General features: G+C 41.6%; 1 protein-coding gene across 1 annotated transcript in view; it reads right to left on the bottom strand.

Annotated features, from left to right (window-relative positions):
- Positions 1-14,343, bottom strand: part of plxnb1a (plexin b1a) — a 75,566-nt gene that overhangs the window by 11,736 nt on the left and 49,487 nt on the right. The window contains exons 11-28 of the mRNA XM_062391756.1: positions 13,698-13,806; positions 12,588-13,382; positions 11,124-11,222; positions 10,798-10,920; positions 9,671-9,764; positions 9,396-9,565; positions 8,424-8,575; positions 8,233-8,338; positions 7,250-7,386; positions 6,973-7,146; positions 5,997-6,219; positions 5,666-5,908; positions 4,342-4,518; positions 3,449-3,597; positions 2,526-2,626; positions 2,192-2,409; positions 1,714-1,892; positions 112-178 (exon numbers count right to left, since the gene is read on the bottom strand). Of these exons, the coding sequence (XP_062247740.1) occupies positions 112-178; positions 1,714-1,892; positions 2,192-2,409; positions 2,526-2,626; positions 3,449-3,597; positions 4,342-4,518; positions 5,666-5,908; positions 5,997-6,219; positions 6,973-7,146; positions 7,250-7,386; positions 8,233-8,338; positions 8,424-8,575; positions 9,396-9,565; positions 9,671-9,764; positions 10,798-10,920; positions 11,124-11,222; positions 12,588-13,382; positions 13,698-13,806 (3,316 nt within the window). The remainder of the gene's footprint in view (positions 1-111; positions 179-1,713; positions 1,893-2,191; positions 2,410-2,525; positions 2,627-3,448; positions 3,598-4,341; positions 4,519-5,665; positions 5,909-5,996; positions 6,220-6,972; positions 7,147-7,249; positions 7,387-8,232; positions 8,339-8,423; positions 8,576-9,395; positions 9,566-9,670; positions 9,765-10,797; positions 10,921-11,123; positions 11,223-12,587; positions 13,383-13,697; positions 13,807-14,343) is intronic.

The raw sequence follows: 14,343 nt of genomic DNA, 5'->3' as shown, positions 1-14,343 counted from the left end.
TCCACAAACAAATATTTGTTTCTATCTCTTTGCTCAAGTTTCTTCCTATTAAACCATCTCTCTCTAGTCGTACAGTGGTTGTGTTCAGGTTTGAAATACTGATGTACGTACCCTCAGGAAGGTAAAGAGACAAATGGACATCCAGTTCGTCAGGAGCTTCTCGACAACAGATTCAGTTCTGAAAAGGAGAAGAGCTCATGTAAACAAGTCATTTGTGGTGCAGGAAGCTCTGTTTCCCACTAATGAAATGCTGTGACCACATTCAGGGAAAATAATTCCACTGTTTTGACTCCACTGCCATGTGGCAGTACAATTGAGGAATGTTGTCTCAACTTCAGTCTAATACAAAGAGGATGTGGTTGTTGACAGTGTAGCACCCCTCTGGGAAGGGAGTCAGTGAGGAGGTCATTACACTGGTACAGTTCACAATCTCGTTCTGTAGAAGAGATGTGAGATGGAAAAGAAGTGGCCTTCCACCAATGTAATAGAACTTCTCCTGGTGTGGATAGACAGTCTACATATACAAAGCTCTCTGTAAAGCCGGAGCCTGGTGTTATTCATCATTCATGACAAATAAGAACAAACTGAATGACAAACATAGCTCTACTGCTCCATGTAATCCTACAATAAAGTTCAATCAGGAAGACTTTGTCTGTCTCATTCATTCACACAATTTTCCTCACTCTTCTCGCCTGCTCTGATCAGCTGACTGGTGGATGTGGTAATCCGATCAGATTGTTCCATGATCTCAATCAGCCAATCATATATTTTCTGTCAAACCTTTTAAATCTGCTGTCATTGCAGTGATTCAGTGTGACCCACCTCTTCCCCACTCACCTCCAGTCTCCCTATCCAGAGCCCTGGTGGAGCCCAGCTCAGTCCACTCGTCTGATCTCATTCACATCCTCAACATTTTCTAGATCCCATCATCCACCACCAGTGTAAAGACCAGGGGGTGTTTCCGACACTATGAAACCACACCCCCTTTCAACCTTGATGACATCATAAAGGGTCTAACTGCTAACGACCCTCTGATCACGTGTGGTGATAAAATGTGTTCATACTTCATTTGAAGTGTCTCCTGATACAGGCAGATATGTGCGTTGACTTCAGCAGTTTCTTCATCTGAATCATCACTTGGTCTTTTAGACTCTTTCCCCTGTAAACTGCATATTGATATCTGACCTATGATTAACACTTCCACATTTGATCTGATGCATATATCTTTGTTAGCAGGGTACATACCACAGGCTTTTAATGTTGCAGATATGAAAGGTTATGACACAGCGAACTATATCAAACCTCCCCTTCACTTCTGAAATGCTCCAAAAAGCTGTTGCTAAATTAATCATAGCATTTATTATGTTATTAGACCTTATACCACTGCTATTAATACAATCTTTAAAATAACTATCTTTTCCTTGCCTAACTCTCTTCTCTTTCCTCTTCTGCAATTCCCTTCCTCCAAGCCCACAAAGGTGGCTTCCCATGAGTGAGTTGGAGGTTTAGTATCAAGTTCGCCAAGTTGCCGCTCACAGTGAGAGCTGTTGGGTTTTCATATTGTCATATTGTAAGGTCTTGACTTTTACTCTGTAAAGTGACTTGAAATAATTCATTTAAATAAAACTGAAATAAATTTGAACTACGTCAGCTATGTTGAACTACGTTGAACTACGTCAGCTAAAAAGCTGACGGACTGATTCTCTTCCTCACCTCCTGAGCATCAGTTTTGGGTTCTTGGCCACGTACTGCTCCACCAGATTGTTAAGCAGCGTCTTCAGGATGTCTGTGAAGTACTCCAGTTTACCATGCAGGGCTACAGTGAGCAGAGAGGCCACATACGCCCGATCCCTGGGGGAAAACGTCCGCTGAACCTCCAGGGTGTGAATAAACTGGACAGATAATGGAGATGAGAATAAAACACTGTCAGTAATTGCAAAAATGTTTTGCAATTAAAAATCTATCATTCAGTTAATAAGGAATAACAAAAAAGTTATAAATTTCGTTACAACATCCTAAAAAAAGGATAAGGCAGGCTGAAAGATTCAAATTTAGTATTCCTCAATCTCAGAAAAAGGAGGAAAACACTGATATGTGGATCTTGATCTTTCACATTGACAAACTGTGGTTGTTAATGACTCTTCAGCTCATCCAACTCTTTATTTAATAAAACATAAATCTAGAGGCTGACCTTGGTGAGAAACAGTTTACTGTTGAGCAGGTTGGACAGCTGAACCAGCCCCTGCTCCACAGTCTGCCTACGACTCTCTGGAACATCCAGATCTCGCCTCAGTGGCGACTCCTGGTGGCCGGGGAAGAAAATGCGTTCGGCATACACCCGGTAATCCAGGAAGGGAATCCCCGATCCCACCAAATCACTGGACATGTCCATCATCTCTGTCATCAGGTCTGAGGCAGGGGAGGAGAATGGAGATGGATGAAAGTGAAGTGTTGTTCTTTTGCTGTGACAGTGACTGAGCTTGTTTTTATTTTATTCAATTTAAGAGCGCAGGTTTGGATTGTACCTGTAAACTCCTTCTTACAGCGGTCCCTCACACTGGTCTCCAGGTTCTCCAGTTGAATCTGCACCTTCTTATAGTCCCTCATGGCCTGTTTGCTCTTTCTCCTGACAAACAACAACAATCCACAGACAACATTTCAAGTGTCATTTTACCTTCAAATTTTGGCTGAAGTGAAATAAAAAATAACAGGGCTAAGGCACACCTACCTACTTGGCAAAGGCAACTGTCTCACCCAGTGTTTAAAAATACAGTGTGTGTGTGTGTGTGTGTGTGTGTGTGTGTGTGTGTGTGTGTGTGTGTGTGTGTGTGTGTGTGTGTGTGTGTGAGTGAGGAACAGCCAAGGGGCAGGAGAGAACGGGGGGCGTCTCTGAATGGTGGACGACGTGGTGATTAAAGGGTTTAGTTTGAGCATAGATTTGAAAATGAGCATTACTTTCTAGATTCTCACTCACGAAGGGGGCCACCCATCTTTGAGACTTAATGGTTTATATTGATATACTGGTTTTATAGTCAGATGAACATTCCAGGTGTTTTACAGTAAAGTTTCTAACAGCAAAGTTGCAAAAAGCCTCTTTGATTAAAGGGTGTTAACTTTTTCAAACATCTATTTATACGTAGAGACGTCCCCATCTGTTGACTCTATGAAAGCATTGGCCCTGCAAGGTCCAAAGCAGTTTGAAATACTAGGTGGTGTTATGAGCCATGTTCAACCTAGAAATGTAGATTTTGTATTATTTATTTTTGATCAATGTGATTATAAAATCAGCATTAATGTATTTACTTAAATATCATCATATTGTTTAGTTTATAGCTAAGGAAAAATACATTTAATTGTGCAATATTTCTTAAAGTGAAGAAATACAAAACAGCAGTTGAGGACAGCATGGTAAAGGTATTAACAGTGAAATACCTGTGTGAGTGTTTACCTGTATATGAGCACAATGATGAGCACAATCATAGCCACTATGGAGGCCCCGACCCCGACTCCCACCTGGGCTTCCAGAGGAAACGTGGACTGGGCCTGGCTGTCGTACTGCACTCTGCCCAGTGAGAAGTTCAGGTTCCCCATTCTCACCTGGAAATCACAGAGAGAGTTTGAACACAATGCTGACAAGTATTAGTGGGGCCATCAAAAGACAAAAATAAGAAGAGCTTTTACTAAAAAATGAGTTTTAAAAAAAGCACTTTAATATTATTATCCTTTTTTCCATATTATATTTTGTATCATTATCTTCATAATATTCTTATTAAATTCAATGTGTAGCATTTATCATCAATTAGTTATTTTCATTTACAGTTATTCGTATTCATGTGTCCTCCCATCTGCCCCTCACATGCTGTTTTACACTGCTTTAGGTCATTTGTCTGGGAAAAAGCTGCTGTGGTTCTCTGTTATTTTCTTTGGAAATCGAGCCATTCATGCTCTAACCCTTGGTGCATTGTTGCTTTTACTGCTGAACTAATCTCAGATGACATTTACACCGTACTTAATCTTCTTGTGGTCAGCCCTGTGTCAAGTGACCAGTGTGGTGCTTCGGAGATCTTAGTGTAAATACTGTTATTTTGTTTGGGGACAGAAGTGCAGCCAAGAAAGCAGGAGCAAATAAATGCTTAAAAAATATATATATTTTGAGTCATTGTCCTCCATGCTCTACCGCCATCTGTAACATGAGACAGTGATGTATGAACACAGGCACTGTTGTTCCTCTGTTCTGACTTGCTCCTTAATCCTTGTTCTCCATCCTCTTACCCAGGCTGCAGTCGTGTCGTAGCGAATGTAAACGTGCTCTGTATTCAAATGTATATTGTGTTTACTCACAGTGAACTCAGGCAGGCTGTCCATGCCGTCCTGTTTCTTGCCGGCAGCCAGTGAAGGCTGCTGGGCTGGAGGTTCACAGTACAAGTGGTTGTGGGTCAAGGTTTTCACGGCACACACCCCCTCCCCTATCCGAGCCTCCACCTCATGCTTGTTGATGGCCAGATCCAGGTTCTCTCCCTGGGAAGATACAAAATCAAAAACGGAGCGACTCAGAGGCGAGGACTTTACTGCACTAGAAGGGCAGCTCACCTGATACAGCCTACATATTAAAATGCATGTTTCAATATAAAACATTTTATTTATCTTTCACCTGGTTAATTCATGTCACTGGCTTCAATAACTTGCCAAAGGCCCAATTTAAACTGTAGTTATCTGGTTAACATGCACACTGTGAGCTGGTGTGTGTACTCAACGGAAGATTTGTTTTCAGGAAAAAATAAGCTGTATTTTGTAAAATCACTCTGAAAGTTAGATACATGTACAGAATCTTCTAAAGCTTACGGAAGAACCTGAGCAGTACCACAGGAAACCATAGGGGGGCAGTTTAGCCAATAGAAGAAATTACAACTATGGAGTAGACTTAGCGAGTTAGTTAGAATGTGCAGGCAAAAAATGAGGCGGATTGTGTAAAATTCATGGCAATGTTAAAGCCCCAGATGTTTTAAAAGGAGGCATCATTTTTGAGAAGGCAGCATGAATGCATCCTCAATGCTGCAACTGGGAAATAGTGTCATAAATGTAATCAATCATCATACCGTATCTATTTCATATGTTTTCATTTGTAATTTGTTATATTTATGGCCTGTAACACATTTTTTTATTTATGTCTGACACTCATAATAATTATATTTCTGCCATCTCGGTCCAAGAGAAGCTAAAGGTTCCAAATAAAGGATATCATTTATAGATCTTACTACTTGTATTTGACGTTACAAATGTTGAGGGCTTAGGACAAAATGGATTCACATCATTTTCTTTTCAGATGTTGAATAATAATAAATACAATATAGAGTATTACACAATATAGAGTGTAATACTCCATATTACACTCTAAATACAATATAGAGTATTACCTTTGAAAGGTTTAAATTTAATGAAGGTAGATAAAGACTTGTTCATGTATTGAAAAAGAGAAGGCACTCTGGACCCTATAGCATACAAGATCATCTCCAGCATTTATAACGGGTTGCAGAGCTGATAACAGCAACACTAACATTCAGATTTTTTTGTTTTTTAAAATGAGCTCATGTCATTAGAGACTGTCTCGTAGCCTGGGGCCCGTTAGAGATGAAAGAAGAAAGTAAGGTCCATTATTTGCACCCACCTCTACAGAGATGATGCTGCCAGGTTTGTGGTGATACGGTTTGCTGGGGTCGTTCTGGGTCAGCGGGTAGAGATCTGGGTTGGACTCATAGCTGAAGGCTTCATTGCCCACAGCGCTAAAGTCAAAATGGAGGCTATCTAGCAGGAAATGAACTTTGACCCTGGCTCTCCTGGCCTCTGTTCCCACTGCCGGGGTCGGACACAAGATGAGGGACGAGCTGTTCACTGTGCAGTGAGACTCGTACTGTAGGAAAGAATAAAATGATTAAAACCCACAGAAGAAGATGATGAGTATACACATAGAGTATCTCTCTGGGATTAAACCTTCATACCTGTTTGACATGACAGAGTGCACCCTGAGGGCAGTCTGTGTCCGGGACGATCCTCCTCCATCTCTTCACAGGACCGTGGTGATCTTTTCTTCCTTCCTTCCTCCTACTGAAGCTCCTTCTCCTCCTGGGAGGAAGGGTATCAGGTGGACTGAGGGTCACCCTCATTTTTGGCTCTTGGACCACATCCAGGTTCTGACCAGAAACTCTGATGATTCGGCCTCCACTGCAGGAGAGTGATGGACAGTTTCATGTTAGGACTAGGTATAAAAAAAAGTCAGATCAAATCGATCTTCAATTGAATAATCAAATACTGTAAATCAATATTGAATCAAATCAAGACCTGAATCAAATCAATTTGAGATATCAGAGGCTATACCGAGCTCTATTTCATGGTTTGTTCAACACTTCATAAAAACTTTAAACATGATTCTCTCCCAGTATTTTGTAGTATACATTATTATACAGATACGTTTATTCATCAAATGTATGTATAATGTATATAAGTATTCATATGGCATGCCCAAGCTTACAGCCACTGCGGCTATATTACTGACTGTTTAAGTAGCTTCTTTCATCATTTCAATCTTCTGACGGTGATCTTACAGGAGCCTTGTTAACCTGCACAGCACACAGGTTCAGTTTAACCAGTAAAGATACTGGGCTCAGGATAAATCCAGCACCATCAAAACTGTCCAACAAGCATGGTTCCCTCTGGAGAATCACAATATTTGTGTGAAATTGATTATTACAATAACTTCTCAGTTTTTGCTGCTTAAATATTATAATATTAGTACTGGTCTATACTTAAGTATCTAGTCACATTTAATTAATAAAAGATCAATAATTAGAAAACAATGATCCGTAGATTCCATTAATATCTATTCTGCCTCAGCCAGTGTATTTGGGGTGTAGGCCTGTTTACAGTATTTGGGGGGTTGTTTAAATCCAATCCAAGAGTTACATTCCACCACTGCACCTGAAAAAGCTTCTTGTTGGAGCTGCCGTTGTGATGTTTGGGTTGGGGGTGTAATGATACACCAAACCCTTCAGGTGGCGCTCTGCCCCACCAAACCGCACAGTGACGCCGTGTTCTCCCGTTCTGTTGCTGCCTTTGGTCAGACAGCTGATCTGATCCTCCTGGATGTTCAGCCTGAGACAAAGGCATTTGACATTTTTACACTTTTAACCTAAACTGGGATATAAATACCTTATTTTTTTCTTTTTTTTTACTATGATTAACAAGAGGCACTTACACCATGCAGGGGACTCCGCCAATCAGGACGCTGACCTCACTCGGGTGTCCAGTCCTCAGCCTGCGGCCTCTGATGGTCAGAAGCGAACCCCCGGCCTTGGGTCCTCTCCCGGGGAAGATGCTGTTCAGTACAGGATCCTGATAAAGGATGGACAAGAAGGAGGAGAAGAGGGGAAAAAAGGATTGAATGCAAAGATACACGAGAGAGAGAGAAAATGTATAATCAATAATGTGATACTGAGCGGGTGATTTATTGGCAGGATAAATAAGTCACCAGGGCATTCTGGGAAACACGAGAGGGTTTCCTCACAGCCAGCTCATACAATTAATTTGCTTGTCACTTGGGCCAATCAATTAATCAAACCTCCCTTTTACTGTGGTGTTAATCAGGAGATGAGTTATTACGTCATTGGGCTGCAGTGGTTCTATTACATTTCACAGAGTACAATTTCAGCTGAAGCCTAATTAACAAACGCCCTGTCGGAGATGTCGTTTGCTTGATTGGTCAGAAATCTTCCATGGGAGCACTTGTTTTAATGGGTAAACAGCTACATTTATAGACTATTAAATGCATTCACTCTCAAAGCTGACTAATCAGATGAGGCGCATCAGGATAAAAGGAAACCCCCGTCTCAGCGAGGTCCTCTTCAATCTGTTTTGGTCCAAGCCCAACAGTGATCACTGTGTTCCTCTACACAGTATGGAACTGAACCACACTCGGGGGAGAACATGGCAGAAATCCAAATGACCGCCGCCTGTGAAGTTGGAGCTTTCTTTGTTTTTTAAATGCTTGGGAAAATGTCTTTCTTGTCTCAACTTAAAGACTGTGGACGATTTAGGTCAATTTAAAGATAGACTGACATTTAAATAGATTTGTAGTTACCAGGTTACAACAGTGCATGTAAAGGCAAAGTCCGAATCTTGGCATCATTCGATTTTCTGCATTACATAGTTCCATGTCAACACACTAACAGCTGCGTTCACCTGGAAGCTGAAGATCTGAGCCGACAGCCCGACACCTCCTCCCCTCACTTTGACTGACACCTGGCCGTTCGTCTCTCCCTTGCTTCTTGTTGTCTCACACACGATTCTACAAGATAAACATTGTTATGGATAAAAGAATGATGGCGACATTTTACAAGCAGTGATTGTGTTCAGGTGTAAGGATGACTTGCCTTGAGGAGACTTCGTATCGGCTGTGGATGACGCTGCAGGGAAACCCGGCCACTTTGACAGAGCCCTGGATGTCTTCAGCCCTCTGGCCGAGGTTAGAGCCTGAAATAGTCACGACTGTGCCTCCCTCCACGGGGCCGGAAACCGGGTCCAACTGAAACACAATCCCCTGGTTTATTTCTTTCTGTTAATGATTTGAGGTACTTGAACTTAACTTGCGTTCACTACTACTTCATATATATAGATATATATGCTACTTCATATATACTCCTATAACTCAGGAAAGATTGTGTTTATTTCACTGCATCTATTCGATAACTTAAGTCACTTGGTTTGTGTACTGTAAGATTAACTTGATTTACTTGATTAAAATAATAAACATAATAACTTGGTAGAGGAATGTGCTCTTCTGAATGCCATTTTACTTCATTTTGATGTTGAAGTGTTAATGTGCAGAATGTTGAATTTGCAGAGTTTGATACAAAATAGCTCTTTTCACCCACATCTATGGAAGGTGGTGGAGTTCAATAGTATTGTGAATCAAGGGGACTTATTAACTTATCTGGAAACAATCAGTAACCAAGTCACACAAGTGTTATGTGCAAACTTGAAGCCTCCAGTTCCACAAACTGAGAAAGGACCTTCGAGTCAAGTAAGACGCATCCTGTACTCAACATTTCAAATTATTATTTCAAGCAGAAAACGTTTTCCATGCAGGATAATGACGTGAAATCAACAAGAGCAAGGTTTTCAAAATCAAAAGGAGTTCCTGGTAAGTACACATCGAGACAAGAGACTGTAAAACCAGTTCAGCAGTCAAAACAATATGAAGGTGGACAACTTTGCTCGGACATTCCTAGCACAAAGGGACACACACAAATACAAATCATCATGTGTTTAATTCTTTCCCTGTTTTCTCTCATTTCTCATACTTTTTCAGTCACAATCTTCAAAAAAGAGTAAGATGTTCTTACAAAGTGAATGACAGGTGCAGGGCAGGTGTGTTTGATCTCATCTGTGCAGGAGTCCTGGTAGACACAGCGAGAGCTGGCAGCACCGCCACACCACACACAGCCATACTTAGGGTCAGCCGTCCGACATCGGCTACAGTCCGACCGCCCCACTGAACAGTTGAAGAGAGTCACTGAAACAAGGGGGAGACAGGAAAAAGAAACAATATTACAATACTTTCATATGAAATATGTAATATATGTGTGCAAGAAAAATAAACACACTGCACTGCTCTCACCGTACAGATCCTCAGCGCTGTCGATGAGGAAGTTGTTTTTTCTCCGCACGTTGATCATGGCTGGGTATTCCTCCAACAAGACAGAGTAGGCGTACTGAAACAAACATACACAGTATGAAAAACAACACATTAAGCATTAAGATACATTTTATTGGTCCCACACACATGCACACACACACGACATGCAATTGGGGGGAAATTTGTTCTCTGCTTTTCTCCCATCTGGTGTACACAGGAGGACACACAGAGCAGTGGGCAGCCATGCACAGCGCCCGGGGAGCAGGTGTTTGGGGAGTAAGGTGCCTTGCTCAGGAGCACTTAGACAGTGGGATGGAGTAGGCACTTAGAAAGTGGGGAACAGATCCAGGTGTTGTCCGTCCAGGTATGGTTTTGTGTTGTCACTCCGTGGAGGCGAACCAGAGACCACCGTTGGTCTATCTGCCCATAGTCCAACTTTCTGCCACTAGTCCACCGAGTTGATGTTATGCACAGCCACGTTTAAAGCAGGTGAGATGTGTCACATTATCAGTTCACGGGAGCTAATGAAACACGCACATGCAAACCCACATAATCACCCTTGACTAATTTTCTGTTAATAAAGCATGGCGCTGCTTCATTGGTGTAATGTTTTTCTGTGACCTGTGCTGTTGATTATTTGTCATCATTGTGAATAGCGCCAGAGGGGTGGGGTTCACTCCATCAGGTTGAGACAGACAATCAGATTAGCTATCGACAACAGTTTATGGATTTATTCTTGTATTGCTGCAGCACAAGGATGACTCAGATTATACATGGGCAGCTCATGAAAGACGGTACATTGCATTTCAAGAACGTTATAATTAAAAGAAAGGAATGTGTGTAGTTTGCATGGGACCAACAGACAGTGGTGATGACAAAGAAAGAAGTTCCATCTATAGACATTTAAATGATCCAGTCCAATATTAAGAACAGTGATGATGGACACATTTAAGACAGCACATGCAGGACAAAGACATACTATCACTTAGAACAACAGCTAAAATACACTAAGAGGTCACTGCTGTGAATTAATACATTTAACATCCTTGTCAAAATGCAAGACTTGAAGGGTTGAGATATAAATTATGACTATACATTCATTTCCTGACCTGGTGCGGCTGGCAGGTGATAAAGAAGACTGATGAACGGGTAGCATGCGGCTCTACTGCAGCGTCCACCACCACCGACTGATTCTCCACGTCCAACACACACTCGTAAGACAAGTCCCCGTCCTGAGTGTAGACAACCACAGACAGACAACACAAACTTTGTCAGCAGGGAATCAAAGTTAGTCTGCCAATGGTAGAGGTTGCAATTCATGCAAAAACAACAATTTACTTTAACAGCCAACAAAGAACAATTTCTTAAGGCTAACTTAAGATGAATACTCTGCATAATTACAAATCTAATATTCCCTGCTGGATGCTAACATTACCTGAAACAGGTTTAGATGTTGTCCCACCAGAGTGATTTTCCTCTCCACTTTGACAGGGAGCAGGGAGGAGTCCTGAACTTTCTCCACACACGGACATTCCTGATGATACAGTGTCAACCATTATAGCGTGAAATATCAACCCTCTTGTGTGCAGCCATACTTCATACAGACGCATCTGGATTCATTTAATTTTAAATAGCCAATGTTTAATAACCATGGGCTTGTACATGTGCACTGAGAGTCACTCCTTCAAAACTAAAACTAAAATATTACAGTTAGTTCTGTATCAGGTGTTTGGCATTGTTGTCCCATCCAGCCAGAATGTACATTTGCCTGTCCGACTGAGATGGTCCACATACATGTTGGTTGGAGTTTTGTCTGTGCAGACTGTTTCGCATTGCAAAGCTCACTGGATTAACACACTTATATTGATATAGTTGATTTAGAGCCATCAGTTGTGAGATATAATGGAAGCTGTCTTGTTTCAGCGTGGCAAGCAATGGCAGAAAGGAGGTACCGTAACAACCATATCTATCTATTGCTAAAGTTAGGTTTCTTGTGTCCTGCACTTTGTAACATGGCGGATTCATGGATAATGGGGTGGTTGTGTCATCCCTAAGTTTCATGTTGTATTGTTGCTCTTTTTATTCAGTAAAGAATGTATTTATCTGAAGTGAAAGAGCTACAAAAAAGAAAAGGGACAAGAAATAAAAATAAATAAATATGGAACTTGAGAAAAAAGCCCAAAATAGGCTGATATCAACACAAGAACACACGTTTGTGCGATATACACACATAAGACACACATGGAAATGTTTGTGTAGAAGAGTTGTCTTCAAAGACAAAAGGGATAGCAGCTAAGCTGTCCCTGTAATGTGTGTTGTCTGTGCAACTTTGTTATTATTTGCTTCGAGCATTGATGGAGGTGAACAGAGGGTTTGGTGAGGGAGGCCGAGTCAATACGCTCCATCAGATGAGTGCCTTGAATTTCCCACGTCCATCCTCACATCTGAAATTGCATTGATTTTCTGCCCTTCTTTTCTTATTGACAGGCAAATCGTTTTTTGCTAATATAGATAACTGCATTCTGCCTTGTCAGCGTTATATTGTACATTCAGTGCAGATCAGGAAGTCAATTCAAAATATAATATCCAGTAAAGTGTTTTCAAGGGATGGTAATTTTTTTAGGCTATGCACTTTCACATCTGTTGTTGGAAGTTAGATGAGAAGATAGATACCATTCTCACTTCTGCTTAAGGGTTTCTGTAGGTTTGGAATTTCAGGTGTGAAAACGTCTTAAACTAGGCTAAACCTCTTATAGTTTCATATTTAACAAACAAAGTGGAATATGGTATTTAGCTTTTCATTTAACTTTCCGATGGAACAATGTGCATCTTTCCTACACTGTCTAACTCCTGATTCAAGCACCTCCACACCAGCTGCACACAAGGTGTCTGCACTCACCAGAAAATAAGAATCAGTCGTAGAATCGGACTGGTAGTCTGTTTCGAAACCAGAGTCGGGGTCAACAACGGTTTGTGGTGATTGTGTATAGACGGCCGAGTGTTCGCTGCCATCCGCAACATATGTTGTTGCAGGCCCCGCCTCAGTGTCTCCCTCTGGCTTCTCCAACTCAGTCAACCACACAGGTGAGGCAGTCTCTTTAGAGTCCTTACTGTCATTAACAGATAGGTCTATTACAAGAGCCACTTCACTGGACGTAGTTGAACTCACGTCTGAGGAAGAGCCCACTGCTTCACCAGACAGCTCTAAGAATCTCAGCTCAGGGTCTACCTGGCCACCAGTAACGCTGGGTAAGGCAGTTAGATCAGTGAGATTTAAGTCGTTCTCTGTTAAGCCTCTTGTTGGGGCACCATCTCCCTCTGTCGCTCTCTCCACATCAGAAAGGAACCCGTCTATGGTCGTGACATCGGTGTGGACGGTGGTGACCTGTGTCCTGACAAAAGGGGAAGTTGTGGCCAGGGTAAGGGGGTCTGTAGACTCAGCACTAAGGCTGGTGGGTGATGTCACTGTGGTGGTGGCAACTGAAGGGGCAGATGCTGTGGTTGGGGGAGGTATCTCTGTGGGTGGTGGCTGTGTTATTGTGGTTGTTGCTGTTGCTGTTGCTGTTGTTGTTGCTGTTGTTGTTGCTGATGTTGTTGTTGTGGGGCTGGATGGTGTTGTAGCAGCCCGTGCAGTTGGGGGTAGAGGGGTCAGTTTTCTGGTGGGTGGTGGGATGGTGGGTGTCGGTGGTTTGAACTTAATGATGGAGAAGAACAAGTGAACATGCGGGGAGAGGACAAGAAAAAAAAGGCAGGGGAGGAGAAAAAATTAGGATAAAACAAGGGTAATGCAAATACAATAAGGAGCAACGTAAAGAGACATAAGGAAAGGTTCATGGTAGAAACAAATTATAAAGAGGCAAAAATAAAACATAACACGAAAGAAAACAATGCAAACAAACAACACATGCAGTATGACAAACACTGGGTTTTGTCCTAAACCCACTGTACACAACGCTGAAATCCAGTGTGCATACAGCACATCTAAATACAGTCAAAGAAGTGAACTCACATTTTGGTTGTAGATGGTGACTCCGTGGCTGCAGGTGCGTTGGTGTGTGCAGATGTGCTGGTGGATGCACCAGTTACACCCCCAGTGACTGCTCACACACCCTTGGCATCTGGAAGTGCAAGCAGCAGGAGGGCAGGTATGGAATGAAACATATAATAATAAAAATACAAAATACAATCCTTACAACATTTCATACTATGTTCAGACATACTTAAGATTATCTGAATAAACTAATCTTTGTCTTTCACTTGCACTACCAGGTCTTTTACTTGTTAAACCGTAATTTCTACTTGATAGTCACAAACTCTGCCCTGTAGCAGAAAATAATAGTTTCACTTACACTACTATCTTTAAATTTGAAACTATACGACAACTATTTGGTGATCCTGAAAATGTCAAAATAACAATTTATAGATAATTAATTGTATTCAATAAAGCCAGTCTCATTCATGAATATAAAGTTTTTGCATAACCGATTTGCAGACCTGCTTACCCATAGTATGTTAATATAAAATATATATATATATAAAACACAGTTTATCTCTGTCAACACCAGTGATGTTGGCTCTGTATCAGTTTTAACCCTTTCTATAATAACACACCTGAAAATCACATGACCACTCACACTAGACAGGTGCAGTGAAGC

This window comes from Platichthys flesus, chromosome 7, assembly GCF_949316205.1.
Source record: "Platichthys flesus chromosome 7, fPlaFle2.1, whole genome shotgun sequence".
NCBI lineage: Eukaryota > Metazoa > Chordata > Actinopteri > Pleuronectiformes > Pleuronectidae > Platichthys > Platichthys flesus.
Note: the sequence above shows the minus strand (reverse complement) of the source record. Positions and strands in the feature narration are given on the sequence as shown.